Source organism: Charadrius vociferus, unplaced genomic scaffold (genome assembly GCF_000708025.1).
Source record: "Charadrius vociferus isolate BGI_N301 unplaced genomic scaffold, ASM70802v2 scaffold104, whole genome shotgun sequence".
Taxonomy (NCBI): Eukaryota; Metazoa; Chordata; class Aves; order Charadriiformes; family Charadriidae; genus Charadrius; species Charadrius vociferus.
This window is the reverse complement of record NW_009648255.1, coordinates 4,279,893-4,303,003: the sequence shown is the minus strand read 5'-3', so window position 1 is coordinate 4,303,003 and position 23,111 is coordinate 4,279,893. Positions and strand designations below refer to the sequence as shown.

The window sequence follows — 23,111 nt, the reverse complement described above, 5'->3', positions numbered from 1 at the left end:
TCAGCAGGTATATTGGCCCCTCTGGAGTAAGGACTGGTTTTATTCTTTGCAGATGACTTCTGGAATCCAAGCCTATTATGCAGTAGACACGGTGATAATATTCATTGAGTTTTTGCCCAAAGACTTGTCAGGCACTGCATGTTATTACTAAAAACTTGATGGTACTGATGAAAGTTGCCTGAGGAATAGCTTTTTATAAATATTTTTATTTTTGTGTTCAGATGCAGTTGAAAACCAGTTGATAAACATTAATATATGAGAGTCTTCTGTTTCTACTGATAAAGAAAATAAATAACAATATGTCCTAATGCATTGCTGTGTGCAGCATTCAGTACAGATGACACATGCTTCTTGAGTTAACATCGTTGTAGCTCAGCGAATGATGGAAAAGTTCTCTTTAACAGTTGTCTTTTTACAAGATAAAAAATGTTTGTGAGCAGTTATTTATTTCAATAGTCTGTACGGATGTCTCTTTATGAAACGACTTTTGAGGCACCCATTTTTCAATAATTGTAAGATTATTTGTTGCTATTACCTCAGTTTCATAAAGCAATAACCCATATGCTTTACTTTGTGAGAGCACTTCAGTGTTTTGCTGAAAAAGAAGCTGTACTAACACAAACTAGAGGGCGAGACCACCATATGAAATTAATTAATTATTTGGAATTTGTACCACTTAGCTTGAGACACTTTCTCACTGTCTTCTCTGGTTTGAAGATAGTTCTTACCCAAATGGCTCTATTGAGTGTAGACTCATTGAGTTAAACTAACAGTGAACAGAATCAAGTTAGACTAATTTCAGATTGCTTAAGTTCTGTTTTTCGTTAAATTGTTCTGAGTTTTCTTTTGCAGGGGAAGAAGCACAACTATGAAAACAGCCCTTATCATTTCTAAGGGTTTTGTTGCTAATAACAATGGAAAAAAACATTAGAAAGGAAATAAAAAAGGAGCGAGGCACTCTCTTATTTCCGTAGATTAGATGTAAAAATGATTGCCTTGCAGGATTAATAGAAATATAGATTAGATATAAAATCTAATCTATGGTGGAAGGCGATGAAAACACTTTTCAAGTTCTATTGTTAGCCTGATGTGCATATATATTACCCAGAAATAGTACTGCAATATATGCAGACTTACCTGAAGATCCATCATACCTACTTGCTTAGGTTATCTATATATTTGGGGAAACTTTTGTTTTAATGCAAAATGTTGTCATAAAGGAGAAGAATGCCAGGAAAGAGAAAACAGAACTGTAGGAAAGTGTCAGGATTTATATTTTGGTTGTTTGCTGTGTTTTGAGAAGTTTCAAGTTCTGCCTGTGACATATTTTGAAATACCCCAGAACAGATGCTGTTATTAGATTTTAATCAGCTTATTTTTTTTTTTAATGTTTTAAGGAAATGCATAACTTATATGGAGTTCAAACTTTCTTCCTGTGTTTGGAAGACAGCACTGGAGCCTCCTTTGGTGTTTTCCTAATGAATAGCAATGCCATGGGTAAGAAAGCTTTCTCTGTAGCTCTGAGCGCTGCAGTTGAAAATCTTTTCTAATGATCTGTGGGATTGGGATCAGGACTGTAGCATTTAGTTTACGCAATGTAAGCAATAATTAGCTCACAATTAACATGAAGATTGCACTGGAAACATGAGGGTCAGAAATCTATCCGATGCCTGTGCAGCCTTGTGCAGATGAGCAGGACACTGGAATCAGAACCTAAATTTGGAGTGAGCAATTCTTTAAAGTAAATGCCCTTTAGTCTGTTTAGATAAGTATGCATATATGTATGCTTAACAGAGCTCTTCACATCTCTTGAGGTTGGAAAGTTGTACTAAAAATTTTAAGATAAAAGGTTGAACCATCGTATTTCTTCTGATTCTCTTCTCTGCAGGATGTAAAGAAATGGAAATATGCACAATTAAAACAGTCATCTGAATACCTTTCCCCTTCTTTGCTAGTTCAACTAATGGGTTTGGGTTCCTTAGGTATTTTTGTTTTGTGCTTTTTTCTTAAGTAAATTTTCTAGTCATCAATTAGAAAATTATAAAGTTATTTTAGAATTTGCTGGTATTCAGAATTGGTTTTGTGCACTCTTTTCCGGCAGAGTTTGTGGTGCAGCCTGCTCCAGCAGTGACCTACAGAACCATTGGTGGGATTCTTGATTTCTATATCTTCTTGGGGAACACTCCAGAGCAAGTAGTTCAGGAGTACCTCAAGGTATGTTTAGCTAGAGAGGCTATGCATTGAAGAGATTTTGGGAAGTGCTGGGATTTGGGTGTGGTTTTATTTATTTTCACCTCTTTATATGACTGTGAGTCTTCACTATGTTGTCTAATAACTGAAAATATGATTCTGTATATATTTAACTAAGAATAACTCTTAGTATGTCCCTAAAGTGACTGCGGTCATCAACAATATCTAGCTGGGGTTAAGCTGGGGTGTAGATATTTTTAGCTGGCCTGTTATGCACAGCTGAAACTTGAGCACTGCTTTTGCTGGAGATGCTGGAGCAGAGGACATGCAGCAGCTTGAGGGTCAAGAAGTTTGTAGCTGCTAAATTCATCAATCTGTATGGCCTGACTGATTTACAGTGGTCATTGCAGCTAAAGATGGTCTACATGGAATAATTTATGCTTCTTTGCTGGGGCTCACTGTTGTTATAAGGACAAAATCCTGTTCATATGGCAATATTATAGGGTAGATAATGTGCTTACAGACACGTCGTGATTTTATGGTCATAAGATATCACAGATATCTTTTGTACTTCTTGTGGTCCACTTATGTTTCCATGGTACCTTAAAGCATGGGCACTGTCCCAAAATATTTGTATTTCTTAAAATAAATAAAAAGTCATAGAAAAATACCGCATTAGGGAGTGGGCTGCTCATTTCGCACACTCTAGGTTAGTGTATGTTATTCGAATAGATTTGAGGAGTATGGATCTTGGGAAATGGGCACCGAGGTGAGACACACACAGTGTCCACTGACAGTGCACGGGATTTTTGTTCTCAACTTGCAGCTCGTGGGACTGCCAGCGTTGCCCTCCTACTGGAGCCTGGGCTTCCAGCTCAGCCGCTGGAATTACGGGTCTCTGGATGAGGTGAAGAGAGTTGTGGAGAGGAACAGGGCGATTGGACTCCCCTATGTAAGTATGGGGTTTGAGGAGGGCAGCAACCCTGTAAAGGCAGAGCTCTTCAGTAGAAATGACCCAGAGATCCTGACCGTGGTGTTCTGCAACTGGCTCATTTCACATCAGTTTAAATTAGTAAATTTCTAATGTATAGGCTTCTGGTGTCAAAGGTTTTTGTGTATTTTAATGGTAGACCATTAACAGAATGTGGGACATGGTGGGGCTTAATTACAGTAAGTTTTATTTGAGCACTGTATTGTAATTTTTTTCCAGTTATACTTTCCAACCTTATCCACTTATCTTCTCGTGTTACCTAATCCATGAAATATTTTTTTTAATTGTCCTGTGGAAAGTTATGGAACCATATATTATTCTTAATTGACAGCCAAAGGTAAAGTACAATTAATTTAAAATTAGATTTCAGATTACATTAGCCTGATGGCTTAAATAGACTAAAAATACTCTAATGTTAAGCTAAGAGTTGAGGAAGAAATGTTTGGATTTAAGGGGATAGCTCTTGAAGTCAGGCAACTGCAACGAAATAGCCACATGTCGAGGGGCTATTAGAAAGGATTCCAGTATCCACATTCATTTAAATTCTGTTAATGTTAAATGCAGTTCTTTTTAGGCACAAAAGATGTGTCAGTACCATTAATTAGGGCTGTAAGTATGAGATGAGATGCGCATTGTTTGCGAGTGGTCCTGACAGCATACTTTCTGCCAGGCTGCAGTAAAGTCCCAACAGTAATTTCACTATAGGATAAATGGGAGTTGTTAGAAGAAATTGTGTTGGACTAACATGAAAAAAATGTATATATCACTTCTCATGTTAAAGCTGAACTCCTCTTTCAGGATGCCCAGATCACCGATATTGATTATATGGAGGAAAAGAAAGATTTTACTTATGACAAAGTGAAGTTTCAAGATCTCCCTAAATTTGCAGCTTATATGCATGACTATGGACAAAAATATATTATCATATTGGTAAGCATTTAACTATTTCTTTTTCCCTTGTAAATACTATCATTATAACTATTTGTTATGATACTTCGCTTATTCTTTGTAATTATTATATTTATTGCCTAATATTCTAGTAGTCTATAATAATCGATGGAGTGTATCCCGGTTTCTTCTTATTTTTTGTTTTCTAATTGTTTTTTAGGATCCTGCTATTAGCACACAAAACCTAGTTGATGGTACCCCATATGAAAGCTATGTCAGGGGAGAAAGCAAAAAAGTCTGGATTAATGAATCAGATGGAGTAACAGCATTACTTGGGGAGGTAATCACATTTTTATTAGTTTGAACTCAATCTGTTGTCACTGTTATGGTTTAATTTAGGTCAGGGGGCTCCTTTTAAACTCTGATATTCTAAGTTGCTTTTTTCAGTAACATTACCTGCCAGTGAGAACTAAGTTTATAAGGTCTCACTTAGGATACGAGTGAGACCTTTCTGGATTTTTTTTTTTTTTTGCAATTTTTTACATTAAACAAAAGGAAAACTAAGGTAGTTTGAAGGGTCAAGGAACAATTCATCAGCCAGCTCCTATTTATTTTCAGTAGTGACTGAAGAGCCAGCTCCCATGTTATCCTTTTAATTTATAATTTTAACTTCTATTGAGGAATTCTTCTGATGTGTATTGTTCCTTGTATGACTTAAAAGAAAAGCAAGTGGAAACTCCAAAGAAACTCATTCTCCTTCTGCGTTCTTTCTGCATGTAAGCTAATGTCACTCCAGCAGGTTTTTGTTCAAATGTCTTCATCAGAGCACTACGTTAGCACTGCCCTCAGTGGCTGACTATGAGGGTCCTGGTGCACAACAGGCTGAACAGGAGTCAACAGTTTGCCACTGCAGCAACGAAGGCAGTTTGGGGTTTTGTTCACAGGGGCATTACTCGCAGAGATAGAGATGTAATCATCCCACTCCACTCAGTACTTGCCCCCGGAGTACTGTGTCCAGTTCTGGTCCCCACAATTCAGAAAAGACACAGACAGACTGGAGAGGATCCAAAGGAGGCCCACAAAGATGATCAAAGGGCTGGAGAACCTGGTGTATTAGAAAGACTGAAGGGATTAGATCTCTTCTCCCTAAAGAAGAGAACGGTCAGGGGGAGGGAAGGCTTCATCACAGTATTCCAGTACTTAAAGGGCAGGTACAAAGAGGAGAGAGGCTCTCTTTTCACAAGGAGCCACATGGAGAATATGAGGGGCGATGGGTACAAGTTGCACCACCAATTTCTTATGGTGAGAATAATCAATCGCTGGAACAACCTCCCCAGGGACATGGTAGAGTCCCCATCACTGGAGGTTTTCAAGATGCGATTGGACAAGGTGCAGAATGATCTCATCTGGGTTCCCTTTTCCCTGAAGGTGGGACCAGATAATCTTCCAAGGTCCCTTCCAAACTCAGCTGTTCTGTGATTCTATGAACTCTTTTTAATATTATTAAAAGTTTAATTAATTATTTCCCTTTTAATATTACAGGTATGGCCAGGGGAAACTGTGTTCCCAGACTTTACCAACCCAGACTGCACTACCTGGTGGGTGGAAGAATGCAAACAGTTTTATAACGTAGTGCCGTATGATGGGATCTGGATTGTAAGTGATTCAGAACTTTCACCTTTTTTTTTATTTTATTTTTTAAAATAAGCCCGGGTAGATGTTTATCAGATTCAGTTTGCATTGAATTTAAAAGGGATGTTTACTATTACTAACCTGAAGTCAGTGCAGGATGTGTATGTCTTCTGGTGTTGAATTTGCAATTCAAATTTTAATTTTGAATTTTAATTTGAATCATTAATCATGGCATTTAAATGATCACTGTGCTGGGTTTTGGATGTTCAGTGACACATTAAAATGCTTCAATTGATGAACCATTGCTAAAGGCAATGCTAGCACACTCCTGTACGAAGAAGGCAATATTTGGAGACCTGCATACCTGCTCAGTAAGTGCACACTAGACAGGTCCTGAATACAGGACATAATACATATCATTTATGTATCTGTGCTCCAAGTAGCACATGGAATTTCCAATTAGTGAATCTGCAATTGCTATTCCAGATAAGGATTTGGAAAAATCAGGCTCCTTAGACAGATTCTCCCACAAACGGAATAAAACACAGTCTGGCACAGTGGATTTTAGGTACAGTTTATGGAAAACAGATAAGATTAAGTACCATTTTGACTGACCAGATTAGTTTTTTAAAATAATAACCTGTAATAAAACTTCTAAAAGTGGGTGTCTGAAGGAAATCTGTACTTAAACTTCTCAATCCCTGTCTCAGTGCCTTGTTCCCTTTATTCTTTTTGTGGTTTTACTACTTCCTTTTACTAGGAATAAATACTAAATAAATTTTACTAAATACCTATTTTGAAAGAAAACAAGAATCTACTGAATATTTTGCTATACTTTTTAAAACGCTGTAACAATTTAAAATTAACCTGTATGGCAAAATACAGTCCTTCAGCTGCTATGTGATAGAACGAGGGTTTTCTCACTTGTTTTTGCTGACTCTGTGGTTCCATCAAGTCAAGCCATGAGGTGTACAGAGATCAAAAAATTTGAGTGAAACAAATTGGTCACTAGACTACAGTGCCTCCATGATGAATTTGCTCTCCTCTTCCATGCATGCTTTTCCTGCAGCACGTTCAGGGATGCACATAGAAATGCACTTACAGCGCTGCTGAATAGAATATTCATAGAAGGAGACAGCAAAATTTGAATGGCCTGGAAAGTATTATGAAGGAGATGTTTAAGAATATCTAGTCACCTTGTGTATTTTGACAGAAAGTAGCAATGTACATTTGCTGCTTCTGCATTTCTCTACAAACACACACTGCATACCAAAGACATTCCCTTGAGAGATATGTGGGGTTGGTCATAGGTAGGGACAATGTATACATGAGCACCTCTTGCAGTTTCTTTCTGTGGATGGATAAGATGTAACTCTTGTGACATGGCACTCACCTGCATATGGAAGTCTGTCCAACACTGAGACCTATATTAATACAGGAATGGACCAGGTCAGTATCTGAGTTATACCATTCTTGCCTAATTGTATGGTACTAGTTCTAAGTAATTATTCCTTAAAGGGTAAAAGAACAGAATGTAAGACTTCATTAGGAAAACGTACTGGAGGAAACTTTATTACCTTCTGCATCTTATCTTTTCAGGATATGAATGAAGTATCCAGCTTCATTAAAGGCTCAAAAAAGGGTTGTGCGCAGAATGACTTAAACTATCCTCCTTTCACTCCCAGTAAGTCCATTTGCTCTAACCAGAAAGTAAAATATCAAAAAAGCTTATGAATTACCGTGCAATTGGCTACAAGGATGAAAAGAGATTTTAGTGTAGTTTTTATGGTTGGGGTTTGAACATTACTATTGACAGAAAAGACCAGTATACTTTGGCCATCATCGAAGGCGTGGTTCATATAACTGGCTTTTTTCCCTTTTCAAATTATTACTTAATATTATCATTGCCTTAATAATGTCTGATAACATGATCATGTCCTTTCACTATCAGTAGTTTTCAAGATGCATGCAGAACTAAAATGGAGTTCATAGTTTGTAGTAGGTTTAAGTAACCATTGCCAACGTGTTGTCAGATCATGATTCAGAAATTTAGAGTGTAGTTCTCAGTTATTCATTTCATGGATGCAAAGCTCAAGAGTAGAAAAGGTCATAGAGTAAAGATGAATCAACAGGCAGCCAACAGTAGCACTTTGGTTTTGTAGTAGTAATACTGGCCTTAGGGCAAACATTAAAGAGAAAAAAGGGCTTAAATGTCATGAATGTTCATTAAAGAAAACATTGGAAGTATTTGTAACAAAAATGTACTTTAAAAGTGATATTTGTGTTTCTTTATTGAAGGTATTCTTGATAAGCTTATGTATTCCAAGACGCTTTGTATGGATGCAGTGCAGAAGTGGGGGAAACATTATGATGTCCACAGTCTTTATGGATATTCCATGGCCATATCAACACAGAAGTAAGGAATGCACCCTAAAATCTTTACAAAAACGTTTCAGAACCTTACATGGCCTACATTTCCCAAAACAGCAATAGATTTCACTTCTAAAGGAATCCAATTCCTGGCAAATACTGTATTATATTTAAGCCAATGCAGCTAAGGCAAAATCTACTAACTAAAGTTGGTAGTAAAAGCCACGCATGGGTTGTCAAAGCTTTATAGAAAGATTATTTAAAAGTAATGTCTTGAACTTCGCTAAAAGACATCTGGTTAACTGTAAAAGAGTCCACATCCCTGGGATGAGTAATTATTGTAAATCAGTGAGTGTAAATCTGCCTTATATAAAACTATTTATGTCCAAGTCATCTTTTTTTCCTTTCCATAATTCCAGTCTCGTTTCCTTTTTAGAGTCATCGAAGCACTGTTTCCTGGAAAACGAAGTTTCCTTATTTCGAGGTCTACTTTTATTGGATCAGGAAAGCACACAGGACACTGGCTGGGAGATAATGCAGCAACATGGGATCACTTAAAATGGGCGATACCTGGAATGCTAGACTTTAACCTCTTTGGAATTCCTTATGTATGACATTAGTTTGTGACATGCTTTCAAAACACATGGCTAAAAAGTAACTCTACCTCTGTGATAACAGATTATCTAATCAGACACTACCTAGATAACCACCTTCCATTTTCAGCTCCAGATTAATCCCCTTTAGGAATCTGGTTTTAACATTTTTTTTCCAAGTACTGATTTTCGGTTTAGGCCACTTATTTTGATTACTATGACCGTGTGTGTACAGTGAGATAAATGTGGCTAACAAACATTATGTTATATATCCCAAACTTCCTGTTTATTCTAGTAAATTTCAAACACTAGTGATCAATGTGAAACACTCAGCTGTTTTCCTTATAATTTCAAATTAGAGGCATCCATTTATAAGGGAAATACCCAAATTCCTTGCCATGATTGAAATTTTATGACTTTTGAGCTTTTTCATAATGTATGTTTATTAGTACCAAAAAGGAAGGTAAAGATTTGGAAGAAATAGAACAATGGGCAGTGTTAGCTAGTAATCAGTTTAATTTTTCATACAACATCATTTGTACAACATAGAACAAATTTGAAAGAAGAAAGCTACAAATGTGTCGAATGGCTCGGTCACTCTGGATAGTAATTAAGGTTGAATTAATGCATCTCTGACAACTAGAATTTTTGTGTAGAGATTAGAGGTGCAGTGTACTGTTCATCTAACACATTCTGTTTTCATTTGAAGATTGGAGCAGATATTTGTGGTTTCTTTGACAACACCACAGAAGAACTTTGCAGACGATGGATGCAAGTAGGAGCATTTTACCCATTTTCAAGGAATCACAATTGTGAAGGATTCATGGTAAGCTGTGTTTTCTCTCACAAAATGCTTTGTGTTACGCTACCACATTCCCTTTAGTAGTATCACTAGTAATCATTACTGTCAATGACAATTATCTAGCTGACCACTTTGAAAATGGCAGAACCTTAAGTTCTCTCTATGAAATCTTAGATCTGAGAGGTTCCACTTCATAAGGGTTAATTACATGTACTTTAGATTACAGTTATTTGGCATGTTTCATCACCATGGGTTGTGCCTACCACCAAGGGCAAGCACACACTGCTGCGCGTGTCCCAAAGGCGCTCGGGAGCCCTTTAGCAGGCACCTGACCGCACGCCAGGGTGAAACCTGGGCTAACCCTAATGTGCCCTTCTTGCAGATGGGCAAGGAGGGTCGTGCAATGCCAAACACGGGCAGCCCAGAGGAGTAGCACCTCGGGTCACACCACCCAGAAGGCAAACGTTGTGCAGATGTGCACCACTGAATTTCAGCCTCTCTGAAAGAGCAGCCACTTTTCACATGTTTGGCAAACTGTTTTCTGCATGTCGAAAATAATAATAATCTGATATTTGCTTCCAGCCTCAGGATCCGGCTGTGTTTGGACCTGATTCAGTTTTGGTGAAAACCTCCAAACATTACTTGAACATCCGCTACACTTTGCTGCCCTACCTGTATACACTCTTTTATAAAGCTCATACTCAAGGAGACATGGTTGTACGACCAGTTCTGCACGAGTAAGTTTACTCATCAGACTTTGGGATAGTTTGATGGAGAATAAAACAATCAGCCACATTAATGTTGCTAGGGACTTTCCAAACACTGATGCAGTCTGTGAAAATGCACATTGGAATGTATATAGATTTCTTAATCCATGAAATACCATTTTGGAGTAATCAGAAGAGTAATCAGAAACTATCTGTAATTTCTGCACATACACCTATATTATTGTCAGTCACTCTTACGAGTTGCTATGAGATGTTATTGTTGGCTAATCAAATTATTCACCACCATCATAGCTATATGTTAGAATATACGATTCCTTGCCTGGAAACTCTTGAATAAGCTGTGTCAAGAGGACAGGCACACCTACACTTTCACACATGTGCAGGGAATACTAACTAAACTAGCAAGACCTTACATTCTTGTCTACAGATTGCCTTAGATGAAAAAAAGACGATTTTGATATCCGTTCTTCATTCATGACTCTAGACGATCAGTACCCTGAAATACTGGGATTGCTGATGATGGTATAGAATCACAGAATCACAGAATGGTCAGGGATGGAAGGGACCTCTGGAGATCATCTAGTCCAACCCCTCTGCCAGAGCAGGGTCACCTACAACAGGTTGCACAGGACAGCGTCCAGGCAGGTTTTGAATGTCTCCAGAGTGGGAGACTCCACAACCTCTCTGGGCAGCCTGTTCCAGTGCTCCACTACCCTCAAGGTAAAGAAGTTCCTCCTCATGTTAAGATGGAACTTCCTATGTTCAAGTTTATGCCCATTACCCCTAGTCCTATCGCTGGGCACCACTGAAAAAAGACTGCTTCCATCCCCCTGGCACCTCCCTTTAAGTATTTGTAAGTATTAATAAGATCCTCCCTCAATCTTCTTTTCTCTATAGTTCATAAAAAAACAGTTACTGCTCTATCCTTCTCACTTGCGCAGGTTCTACTCTGATGAAGTGACATGGAGTGTCGATAGGCAGTTCCTGTGGGGTCCTGGGCTGCTTATTTCCCCTGTACTTGACCCGGTAGGTTTGCCTGGTTTGGTATCTATCTCCTAACCACTTCATGGAGCAAAGGGACATGCTGTGTAACCAGTTCCAGCTCTTTTCTCTGCCAGGGGACTGCAGCATAAAATCCCCAAGTTACACTCCTCCTGTCCCTCCTTTATTGCTCTGATTAGAAACCACCTTCCAGTGCTGAGCCTTTGTTGTTCAGGCTTGTGACAATGCTCTCATTCAGCTTAAAGGTTATAGCTCCTCTACTGTATATGTATTTCCTGCTGCAATCAGACTCCCCCTCCTTTTTTTATGCTGAACAAGCTGAACAGCAAAAGAATGCTCTGCATTTCCTAAGGATCTCAGGAAATTTGCTTGGGTCCTATTCTAGTCTGAACTCTTCTGTCTTGACCAGACGTGCAAACTCTGTTGGCAAAGCAACTGCAGAGGTCCTTGTTTATTAACATTAGCACTGCTCTATCTGCAGTGCAAATATGGTTTTTGCTAGATCCTTAGATTGCATTTATTTTTTCCATGGGTACATCGCATTACTGACTTATGGCTGCTGATGGATTTCTAACAAGCCTAGGTTTTGCTTCATTTTTTTCCCCTTCATTCATTGCTTCCAGTGAGAGAGCCCACAGCATATTTTTATCACTGCCGAAATGGAAAATTTTGCACTTTGTGCTATTAAATCCCACTCCTATTTTCCAGTCCTCTTGGGAGTCAAAGTCATCTGGTCTGATATTCTGATTCACCCCAGCTTTGTATCATCTCTGAATTTCCTTCAGAATGAGCTTCTCTTGCTGCAATTCAGCTTGTCTGTGATGCAACAAGGAAACAAATAGATTGTGTCTTATTCTGAGGCAGAATCTTGGATTGCTTTCTTCCCTCCTCAACACCATCATAAAAAACATTAAAGAAAACTGCAAAGAGGAGAAGTATCAACGATTTTCCCAATGTCGACTTTAGTTTTATTGGAAAATCTGGTTTATTTGATTAATTTGCCTTCAAATATGAAAGTTGTTTCTTTGTTCACCTTTCAGGGTGTGGATGTAATTCAAGCATATATTCCTGATGCAGTATGGTATGACTATGATGCGGTAAGTAAACGCAGAGGATACTATGGGGAGATTTTCTAAATGGTTTTGTGATGGAATAAGATTGTCAGCTCTGCTTTGGTGACAGAGAGCTGAAGTAAAGTCCACAGGAAGGAAACAGTGAGACAAGGGATGAAGGGTGGTGGGGTAAAGGTCCCAATCAGAGCCTCAAGGAAAAGGTGCAGAGGTGTGGAATATAGCACAGGAGATGGGAGGAGCATATTTGAAATAAAATAACATAGAATAATTCTAATCAGAATGAACAAGAGTCTGCAATTATCATTTACTACTCTCATTCTGCAAATAAGTTTCCTGCTGCTGTGACGATCCTTTTGATGGGTGAAAAAGGACATGTCTCACGTCAAATTCCCATATTCACACCAGATACCCAACAGGACTTCCCCTCTGCATTGACTGAAACAGAATCAAATAGTGAGAGATGTTGATTTGTAACACTAGATCATGTTGATATGCAGTTGGTTTACGTTTATGTGCCCATTGGCACATAGATATTTACATGACTGGAGCCTTTTCTAAAAGGAAACATTAAGATGAAACTCAGGACTTAAGAAAATGTTCCCAGCAGTGAGTGATGCGATGTACCCGTTCTCTTTTACATCCCTGTCAATAAGGGGGCAAAAATCCCACTGAGAAAACAATGGAGCAGTATGTACCTGCCAGCAGACAAACTGGGACTCCATTTGAGAGGAGGCTATATTTACCCTACTCAACAACCAGCTAACACAACAGTTGCAAGGTATGCTTCAAAACCAAATGCTTTGTGTTTGGGTTTTTTTTCCCAAGACCGGACTGAGGACCTTCAGGTTACAAATCAGTGGCAGCCCATTGCATTTAGCAGTTTCACCTTGGGAATAACTGAGAGCCACAGCTCACCTCCACAACTGTTCACACTATGGGTTCGGTGCTTAATTACAGGTTTATTAGCATGGCATTTTCTAAACTTGCCATGTATTTTAATCTGTTTACGTGAAAATGCAAGGCAACCAAGGTCTAATCTAAGGCAATTCTCAAAGTGTTGCAACCCTCTTGAGTGTCACATTCTTAATCTGAACATGAAGAATGCATTCAGACTGTTTAGGTATTTGATAGGCACGTAAGACAGAAAGTCTCTCTTTCCACAGCCGCAAGAATCCAATGGGACTTATAATTGCCCTGGATGACAACAATGCAGCTTCTGGGGACTTGTTCTGGGATGATGGAGAATCTACAGGTGAGCAGTTACCAATAGTGAAATAAGTAGGATTAACAAAGCATTAATACGTGCAAGTTTCAAACCGTGCTGTCAAGATTGATATATATTCTGGTATATATCCAAATTAGTTTCAACGGGCGCAAGAATGCGGATAATTAGTGTTCGACACTAAGAATCAGTAGAAAATGAAAAACTAGCACTGTTATTAACTCTCTGGAATTATTTAAATTGCTTGTGAAAACAGTTGAAATTTTGTTAACTCAAAAGTGCGGTATTGGAACCAACATTTTTTTTGCCATCTGTTTTCCCCAGCATACTGGTGCATAAGCACGCGAGTAAGCGTGTACGGGCTTTATTTGTCATGTTGCCAACCTCGCCGTTAGTAAAGCTGCCGGAGAACTTGTTTCCCCCTGGGATAGTCACTATGATTATGCCAAGGCCTGTCAACCTCATCTCGTGTCATGCACTGACATCGATACTACTTACCTCAACAGTTATTTTCCATCAAAGACTTTGTAACACACATAGCTTTTTTTGCTTAATGTAAGATTAGGGTTGCAGCTTCACTCAACACAAGGTAGGGGAAAGAAAAAAGTATAATCCTGAAAAGTATAATCCTGCAGACAGCGATTCATGGAAGTATTTTATACACAAGGCATCTAACTACGTATGCATATTTTCAGGAGATATATTTAGATATTCAGGAGATGTCATGTGAATTAACCTCACCACTGTCCATCCACAGGCGGTATCTGAATTCTTACCTCTGTCTTCTGATACACCTAATCACCTTCTTCTAGATACTTAGTCAGGCCACTTTCTCTGGTGTATCCTCCAACTGCTAAAAGCTACTTTTATCCTTAGTCACAGTCTATTTGTTTCATTTGTGCATGGCCCAGTGCTATATGTCCACAAAAACAAGCAGCAGTTGGGGTTCAATACTGCACCCCATTTGCCTAAGTACGTAGCTACCTTCTCCTTCTACATTATGCATTCAACCTGTAGAATTCCCTTTTTTTATTTGAACTATACTGATCCTATCTCCCAGAAAAACTTTCAAGCCTTTACTTTTTTCAAATTTTGTGGAAGTTTGGGATTCTTTTAAGAAATAGAGCTGTGATTTGGCTGATTATTGCTGCCATAAATATTGAAGGTCTAGGGTTGTTGCTGATATGACAGCTATATGCACCCTTTTGTCAAGGACTAAAATAACAAAGCTATTATTGTATTCACTTCTGTTGAGAAACAAAACTATAAAACATCTTATGATGTTATTTCCTGCCCAAAACTTAAAGGTTGCAGTCTTTTCAGGGAAACTTTGCAATTCGCTTGCAATGACGATATTTTTCTTTTTGGATATGGAAAAAGGGGCCAGATGGACTCAACTTTTGTATATTTTTTTCTCTGTGCTGTGTTATTTTCCCCCTCTCTTATGGCATAGATTAATAATATTGTCATTTTTGCATGAAAAGCACTTATTTAGGGTATTTTAAAGGATTAACTTTGAAGCATATATCTACATTAGAGAGACGCTAAGAAGGAATAACAGTCAAATTAAAAATTAGTCCATTTTAGAAAGCTAATTTCAAATAATTTTAGGAAAAATTTGGAAAATTAGTTCTCCTGGGAAACTGGCCTAAGGAAAAAAAAAGAAAAAGAGAATTGTCAGTTCCTCAACAAAACTTTAGTAAATATTTGAGTTGCTCAGTGCAGGCTCTGAATGCACTAATGATAATAATGAGCAATTTATTGGTCTCTAGCAGTGGCACAGTCCTGCTTTTAATGCTGTTCCTTTCTGCACTGAAAATGTAACTTCTTTCTTTACATTTTAGGTACAGTTCAGAAAAAAGACTACATTTACTACGAGTTTAAAGTTTCCAATGTAAGTATTTTATTTTAAATCATCTTATTTCATTTTTTTATTTTTATCAAGACTATCTTCAAAGAACATTCTTTCCTCCTTATTCTCCTATAATATTTTCTGAGAAGCAAAATATTTTTACAAAATCAAAGAGGAGTCATGTTCGAAATATTGCAATTTAACTGGCATGAAAATCTGCTATTTCTCTTTTCTTCTCCCAGTTAATATAAGTATCTAAAGAACTATTTTCTTTCACATAACAAACTCAGCAGCAATATCGATGGAGCCAGAGAACTATAAAGCATCAGTGGCAGTTAAAACAGAGTCAGAAAGGAAATGAGAGTAGTGTTTGTGATTCTCAAAATATTGGAAATTTAAAAAAAGTCTCTGTACACTGTAAAAATCTGGCTGAATGTTTCCAAAGAGTGAGAGGAAGATCTATGCTTTGTCTGAACCTAAGGAATCTACTTCATGACTAAGTTTTCATTTTGGAGTTTTTTTTAAACTGAAACTGCCTTGGCAGGGTTAATTTATGGCAGAGTGAAGTCCAGATATTTTCTGTTCAATATTGACTGGAGATATCATATGACATGAATTCCAAGTAATATGATAGCATCTTTTGTATAATAATAATATCTGCTAAAGGTATTCTTTCCCTTGCCATGGCCACATGGCTTCCCTTTTAGCCATATCATCAGTTGACTGTAATGATGTCAGATTAAAAATTAACATAAACTTTCACGTGGAGAGTAATAAGAAAGTTATACACTGGCATATGATGGCTATGGTACAGTTCTCCTCTTTGGACTCTTAATCTAATAATAACTAATGCAGTTGAATAGGAACTGGTATTTTTATATCAGGAAAAAGGAATATGAACCTTCACTTGTTAGATCCTGGCGAGACCACAGTCGAATACAGATTAGCTGCCCTGTCACAGGCATGTATCAGCCTTTTCTTATTTCTGAAACAAGCAAAAAAAGGAGGCTGAAAAACAACTATGAAGCATGTTATATACATGGTAGAAAAGCATTATTGTGATAACAACAAGCAGGGCAATAATTAATATGATAGGAAAAGTGTATTGGTTTACTTTATGCTACAGCATGAAGATCAAATTAGAAAAAAAAATTAAATCAGGAGGATTTTTGGCAGATTTATTTTTTTTTTTGTAAGAATGTGATCACTATATTATTTTTCAGAATGTTCTACAAATGAATGCTACAAACAGCAAGTATGTTGATCCAAACAACTTGAAATTTGAAGAAATCAAGATATTGGGAGCGGTCGAGGAAATAACATCAGTTACTGTATCTCAGAACAATGTTGTGCAAAATTCTACCGTGAATATCTCCTATAATCCTGTGGAAAAGGTAAAATAACTGGAAAATGGGAAGTAAACCTCTTTGAAATTGCAGCACCTTTATTTTATGTATTGCAAAGGACCGCACTCAGTACTAATATCGTTGCAAAAGAAGACGTGTACTTTATCACAGAACAAAAGTACAATTGCATTCAACTCAGCTGCATAGAAAGTGCATCTAAGTTTTGGTCTCAGACCCTCAGAGCAACGGAAAGTTCAGTTATGCAATTATTCATGTAGCAACATTTAATTTCTAAGAGGAGGACTAGCTTTGTGATTTTGTTTGATATTGGAGGAGAGGAACAAATATTTATGTTTTAGATGAGCGTTTACGCATTGATTTTTAAAACAAAGCCAAACACACTGTTTAAACCTCCTTTATCACTTCATCCAGAGTTTTTCACAGGATGAACACAGGAAACCAGCAACACTGCATTTATGCGCAAAGCAAGGAAACATGCTGCTGCTAGTGGGAAGCTTTCATGAAAGTGCTTTCCCACACTAAGGATAGTGCTGGCATGGCCTTCAACTTGCATTGTACGCCCTCTTTAATTATTACTAACCTGAGTTACCTGTTATGTTATCTCAGTCACTGAATAAAAAAAAAAAAATTAACTTTTTCTTAACTTTTGCATTCATATTTCAAAATGTGAAGGAGCTGTGCCCTTATCCTTACTCCTGTTTGCTTCCAAAGAAGCTGTGGGATTGACTCCATTTTTTTTGAATTCTTAATTGTTCGGATTTTATCTGCAAGAATACCAGTTGCTTGGTATTTGTAAAAGTGAAACTATATCAAATGCTACAGGACAGATTTTTTTGTGAGTTGTCACATGCATTGTTCCTGAGGACCAGCATCTTTGCTGATTGAAGGAAAGATGGATGTGATGCGGGATTTAATAACTGTTTATTTTTTCATATTTATAGGTTGCTCATCTAACAGGCCTTCAGCTTGAACTGGGAAAATCTTACACGCTAAAATGGACCCAAAAGCCAAGTGTCAATGGAAGGTTTAATTGTTATCCCGGTACCAATCCAACACAAGAAAAATGTGAACAACTTGGCTGTGCCTGGGAAGTAAGCAAAAATGTTTTCTCTAAACTAATGAGAGATAAATGCTTCCAGAAACATAGCTTTCTCTTTATAGTTGTTACAGTGGAATAAGTAGTCTGGCAGATTTGTCAGATTTAAATAAAATGGGGGCATAGACAGCAGCAAGTCTGTACTTGCAGGTTTTATTTACCTCACTAAATCCGAGGTAGCTAGCAACCATGTAAGTTCTTCCAAAGTGTATCAGAAATTAAGGGAAAATGTGGTATTTTGGAAAGGCTTCACAATGAGAACAGTCAGCCATTAGAATAATCTCCCCAGGGAAGCGGTGGATTCCCCATCATTGGACACTTCTAAGATTCAGCTGATGCTGGGCCATCGTATCTAGACCATGCTTTTGCCCAGAAAGGTTGGACCAGAGGATCCTTGAGCTCGCTTCCAACCTGGTATTTTCCGATTCTATGAAATCTAAATTTTACATCTTGGACACATCTCCTAGGCATGAAGACCAAAATTCTCTGCTGGCTACTCTTGAACCAGCAATAGCTGAAGGGGCTGATGGACTGTCCTGAATTTGTTCCACTATTAGGAATACTTTTTGTAATTTTTGATATTTGGAAATGGCTGTTCATGTGAAATCGAACTCTGGTCCTGTTATGGACTGGAGATGTTTTGAACACTTGCTCAAGTTGAAAGGCGCTTTGAATTTGGTGACGACAGGTGAATAAATATTCATTAGCAATTAAGATGTGTGGAGCAGGCACAGTTTCATTTGAGCAACTAGGCAGGATTGATGGTAAAGTATCCAGAGGTGGAAGGTTAATGCATTAACCTACATCAGCTCATCTAACCTCAGAATACCTAGTTTGAGTGTTCAACTGTTGCAGGAGACTGAAATTAACTTTGATCTTGCTGTCAGGAGTTCTTCAATAAATAGGATGTAATTCTCAGTGGATATTTTAAGGATAATTCGTGTGAATAAAGCCAATGGAAAGGTCTCATCTGATGTTGCATGAATATCTAATGAGTTTTGGGCACATACCCTTGTGTGAGCAAGAGATCAGAGAGTAATGGGATTAAAAGGGAGGAAGGTTTAGGAATTTCAACATGCCAAGACTAAGCGATTTTGTGGGATTGAGCTGAAGATCACAAATACAGGGAAATTAAATCTACCTTAATTGTGTAAGGATTCAGTTTCCTGACTAAACTACTTATACAGCTTTCACTGAACTGTTTGATTATATCTGATTTAATGTAGAGATCAATGGGCTCTGTATTACTTCTTTATTGTTCACTAGTTGCACTAGTTTTTCCCAAAATTCTACATTTGACAGCTATCTGATAAACATGGGAGTTTTGGATTCCCTGCTAGTAACTAACAAAAAATACAGCAGGCCAGTGTAGCGCTCTAACCTGGAACATATTTCTGTTTGCAGCAGGTAACATCAAACTCAGATATTCCATCCTGCTATTACAGCTCTGACAATGCTTACTCTGTAGACAACGTCGAATACACCTCGTCTGGTTTGTCAGCCAACCTCACCTTAAACAGTGCCAAGACCAGAGCTAATGAGAATTTTACTACGCCAATTAGTACCCTGCGCTTGGAGGTGAAATATCACCTCAACCACATGCTGCAATTTAAGGTAACGTCATTCCAGAATTTCTGTAAGTATGTAATGTCCCATTGTTAAAAATATTTTATATGTGGAAATTATAAGGGCTTATAGTCAATTGTATATTACATGGACAGTAGCACCCTTGCCTAAATATGATTCTCCTTCTAAAAAATTAGTTGTTATTGCTCTTAGCTCACATCTTTTTTTTTGTTCTGTAGTTCTGTACTTGGTTTTACAATGAAATTTTATGAATCAAAGGTATAATGTCAATGTATATGTGTAATGTCAACCAGAAACTCTGGAACTAAAGATATTTTATTAGTATACAGGCAAATTTATCTGTGAGTCTTATCATGACTGTACAGTGTATTTTTGCCTTAATCATTCTACTTCTATTCTAACATTTTTAATACACTATTGTTTAGACTATGATTTCAGAATACAGACAACTTCAAAAAAATCTCTAAAAGAAAGGTATTTACCATACTTATATATACATACACCTATATTTTAAATGTAGGTGTATACTTTAAATTCATATATATAAATGATCAGACAAGTAATACCTGATCCAAATAAACCCTTAAGGTTTTGCTGGATTTTTTTCTCCAAATCAAATACTGCGAAAGAATTGGTTAGAGAATATGTCTTTAAAGAAAATACTCATCTCAGCGTTTTCAACAATTTTTTGTATTCATTTTAAGTAATTCAGATTTCTATCACTATACATAAGATTTCAAGCAACTCATTCATTGAAATGAATTGATTTTTACTTCATAGATTTATGATTATCAAAATGCACGATACGAGGTTCCAGTACCACTAAATCTCCCGAGCTCCCCAACGAGCACGGACAAGGAAAGACTCTATGAAGTATCAGTTCAGAAAAAACCATTTGGTATACAGGTTCGGCGCAAAAGCACAGGAACAGTCATGTAAGCCATAATAATTTTATTTTACTCAGTTTTGTTAGCTCTTTTCAATCCAAACCATTTTCTTGCGTACTACTTTTTAAATACCTCAAGACTGGCTTTTATGTCCTTCCCATGAAATGGCTCTGTCTGCCAAACGCCAGATGCTGCTCCAGCGGAGATGGCTTCACCATTGCATTGTATGAGAGCACTGACCAAGGGGAGGACGGAGAAGGGGCAATATCCTATTTTTTTCTCATCATTATCTAATGTTTTTCCTCTGTCACTTCATAGTCTGACACTTGCTAATAGTTCTCTACAACATGCTGAAGTGCAGAATGTAGACAACTCCAAAGGATGTTTCTTGTGTAGTTCCCAAGTCTCTGGGAGGCACAATGATTTTCTACACTTCCTAAAAATTTGCTTAGGTGACCACAGCACTGATCATTAAAGTTTGATCATTTGCTTCAGTGTTGGTGAATGGTTAGGGAAAAAGAAAGGAAGAAAGTAGTGTCTCAACTAACTTGCAGATGGATTTTGTTAACACAACAGCTAATAAGTTTGACAGAAGCTTCCCTTTTTTCCTTGATTAAGGTTAAGTCAGAGCTAGAAAACAGAGAAAAATAATGTTAACACTCGTGTGTGTTATGTTTTTTATTAAAAAAACAAACATTCTTATGTCTTTTTTTGAAGTACTCAAAACTTAATTGCAAGCTGAGTTCCTTTTTGTGAACCAAAGCAATCATTCAAACTGCAATTCAGCCTCCTGGAATTGATGTAATTTTTTGGCAGGCAACCATCAGGTTGCAGTTTGGTTTCCAACTGTAAAGATGCTGATTTATAACAAACGAGACCTATGAATACAGTTTCAGTGTAATCTGCACAAAAATTCCAGTGAACTGTAAAAAACATGTTATTTACTCTATTCCATGTGGCACCAAGGATCAGTCTGGGAGGAAAATATGATCATACTCTCCTGAAACACATTTTCTCACTAAATTGCCAAAATATGATGCAACTTGCTCTGCATGGTGCCTGTGCATAATATATATATCTCTGAGAGACACAGAGGGCTTTGTGTTTCTAAACTGTGTATCAAATTCTTAGACATCCCCATTTCACATGTTTTAAGTTTTCTTGATAACCGTAACAGTTTCATTCCACCTTTATTGAAGAGCGAGATTTTCAGATAAAAAGAGTAGCCCCCAAAAAGTGTCTGCCAGCTAAACACAGCACTGAAGATGCTATATTCTTGTTTTTATTTTCCTCTTTCCATTTTAGCTGGGATTCGCAGCTACCCACCTTCACGTTCAGCGACATGTTCATTCAGATTTCTACCCGCTTAGCATCCCAATATATATATGGATTTGGAGAAACTGAGCACACCATGTTTCGACGTAACATGAGCTGGCACACCTGGGGAATGTTCACAAGGGACCAGCCTCCTACTGTAAGTAGAAGCAAATGTGGCTTGTGGACCAATGAACCTAATGTGCGGAGGTGTTCAGCTGGACTTTAAAGTCCAGTGGATGTCTGCTGGTACTGGACACACCTATTAGCTTTGATCGTATTTATTGTGACTTATAATTTGGATGGTTTCTCAATGGCAATGGTCTTCTTTAAACCTATTCTTTGCAACCAGCAAGACCAGCGTTTGGGGCTCAGGCCCTGAGTCAGTTATCAGAAGACAACAAATGGATTAGAAATAACAGCACATTCCTCCTTTTTTTTTACTCTTCTCAGCTAATTATTCTGAAAGCTAGATATGGGTCAGGACATCTCCTACTGCTATGGGGTTAAGTTTGTACTTACAGAGTTAAATCAGAAATCTTATGTGTATACTTGTGTTATTTCCTATGAGATAGCACAAGGTTTGCAATTTGCAGGGAATGACCAATGAAACAGTGGTGGTTAATTATAGCTCTAATTTCCACTTCTGGTTTCAATATATTTTTGAGTAAATGAAACATAACAGAATGTCACCGTCACCTCCTGATCATATAGACACCCGCTACTGTTTCAAAAGAAGGGAAAGTTTTGTCCTGGGGAAGCACTTTCTCACTAGCAAGTTTTAAAGGCGATAATATCTTTGCTTTCCTTCCTTCCTGGTCAGTCTGAACAAGGCTGACTCAAATTGTGAGGCTGAAAGTGACCTTCTGTAGATACGTTTTGCAGGCATGTAGGGTGTAAGTATAAATTTTTGGAGTTTATTTGTTGTACGTTTGCCAGTTGTGTGTCTTGTCTTTTGTTAAATTTACTAATAGTTGTAAATAAGTAGATGCTTGCAATATTTCCCCAGTAAAATTTTATTTTCTTTGCAGTACAAGTTGAATTCCTATGGTTATCAGCCCTTTTACATGGCTTTTGAAGAAGATGGCAATGCCCATGGAGTTCTCTTGCTTAACAGCAACACAATGGGTAAGAACATCTTCACTTTATTTTCTCAATGTGTTTTATTTTTATGGTCAGAGTTTTACAATAGTGGCGAATCCAGGCATCCTTTTCTCATTTCATTTCTTCCATTTCCAGATGTGACATTCCAGCCGACCCCTGCCCTGACATACCGCACCACTGGAGGAATTCTCGATTTCTACATGGTTTTGGGCCCAACACCAGAACTTGTTGTTCAGGAGTACACTGCAGTAGGATTCTTACTCTATTACAAGCTGATATTGGTTTTTGTTTGGTTGGTTGGTTTGCTTTGTTTTCACCTACTCACCACAAATATTCTTTCTTATTTTTAGCTGATTGGACGACCGGTCATGCCACCTGTCATGGTTTGGCCTCAGCCAGCAACAAAGAACCAC

The 23,111-nt window shown here is 37.7% G+C and overlaps 1 protein-coding gene across 1 annotated transcript in view; it reads left to right on the top strand.

Moving 5' to 3' along the window:
* The window catches only part of SI (sucrase-isomaltase (alpha-glucosidase)), a 77,729-nt gene that overhangs the window by 32,747 nt on the left and 21,871 nt on the right, over positions 1 to 23,111 (top strand). The window contains exons 8-32 of the mRNA XM_009884497.1: positions 13 to 91; positions 1,398 to 1,497; positions 2,102 to 2,214; positions 3,017 to 3,142; positions 3,980 to 4,111; positions 4,290 to 4,409; positions 5,612 to 5,725; positions 7,301 to 7,385; positions 8,000 to 8,117; positions 8,508 to 8,679; positions 9,374 to 9,490; positions 10,049 to 10,203; positions 11,136 to 11,220; positions 12,237 to 12,293; positions 12,923 to 13,047; positions 13,433 to 13,521; positions 15,336 to 15,385; positions 16,567 to 16,737; positions 17,652 to 17,801; positions 19,214 to 19,420; positions 20,174 to 20,328; positions 21,586 to 21,754; positions 22,626 to 22,722; positions 22,834 to 22,946; positions 23,049 to 23,068. Of these exons, the coding sequence (XP_009882799.1) occupies positions 13 to 91; positions 1,398 to 1,497; positions 2,102 to 2,214; positions 3,017 to 3,142; positions 3,980 to 4,111; positions 4,290 to 4,409; positions 5,612 to 5,725; positions 7,301 to 7,385; positions 8,000 to 8,117; positions 8,508 to 8,679; positions 9,374 to 9,490; positions 10,049 to 10,203; positions 11,136 to 11,220; positions 12,237 to 12,293; positions 12,923 to 13,047; positions 13,433 to 13,521; positions 15,336 to 15,385; positions 16,567 to 16,737; positions 17,652 to 17,801; positions 19,214 to 19,420; positions 20,174 to 20,328; positions 21,586 to 21,754; positions 22,626 to 22,722; positions 22,834 to 22,946; positions 23,049 to 23,068 (2,919 nt within the window). The remainder of the gene's footprint in view (positions 1 to 12; positions 92 to 1,397; positions 1,498 to 2,101; positions 2,215 to 3,016; positions 3,143 to 3,979; positions 4,112 to 4,289; positions 4,410 to 5,611; positions 5,726 to 7,300; positions 7,386 to 7,999; positions 8,118 to 8,507; positions 8,680 to 9,373; positions 9,491 to 10,048; positions 10,204 to 11,135; positions 11,221 to 12,236; positions 12,294 to 12,922; positions 13,048 to 13,432; positions 13,522 to 15,335; positions 15,386 to 16,566; positions 16,738 to 17,651; positions 17,802 to 19,213; positions 19,421 to 20,173; positions 20,329 to 21,585; positions 21,755 to 22,625; positions 22,723 to 22,833; positions 22,947 to 23,048; positions 23,069 to 23,111) is intronic.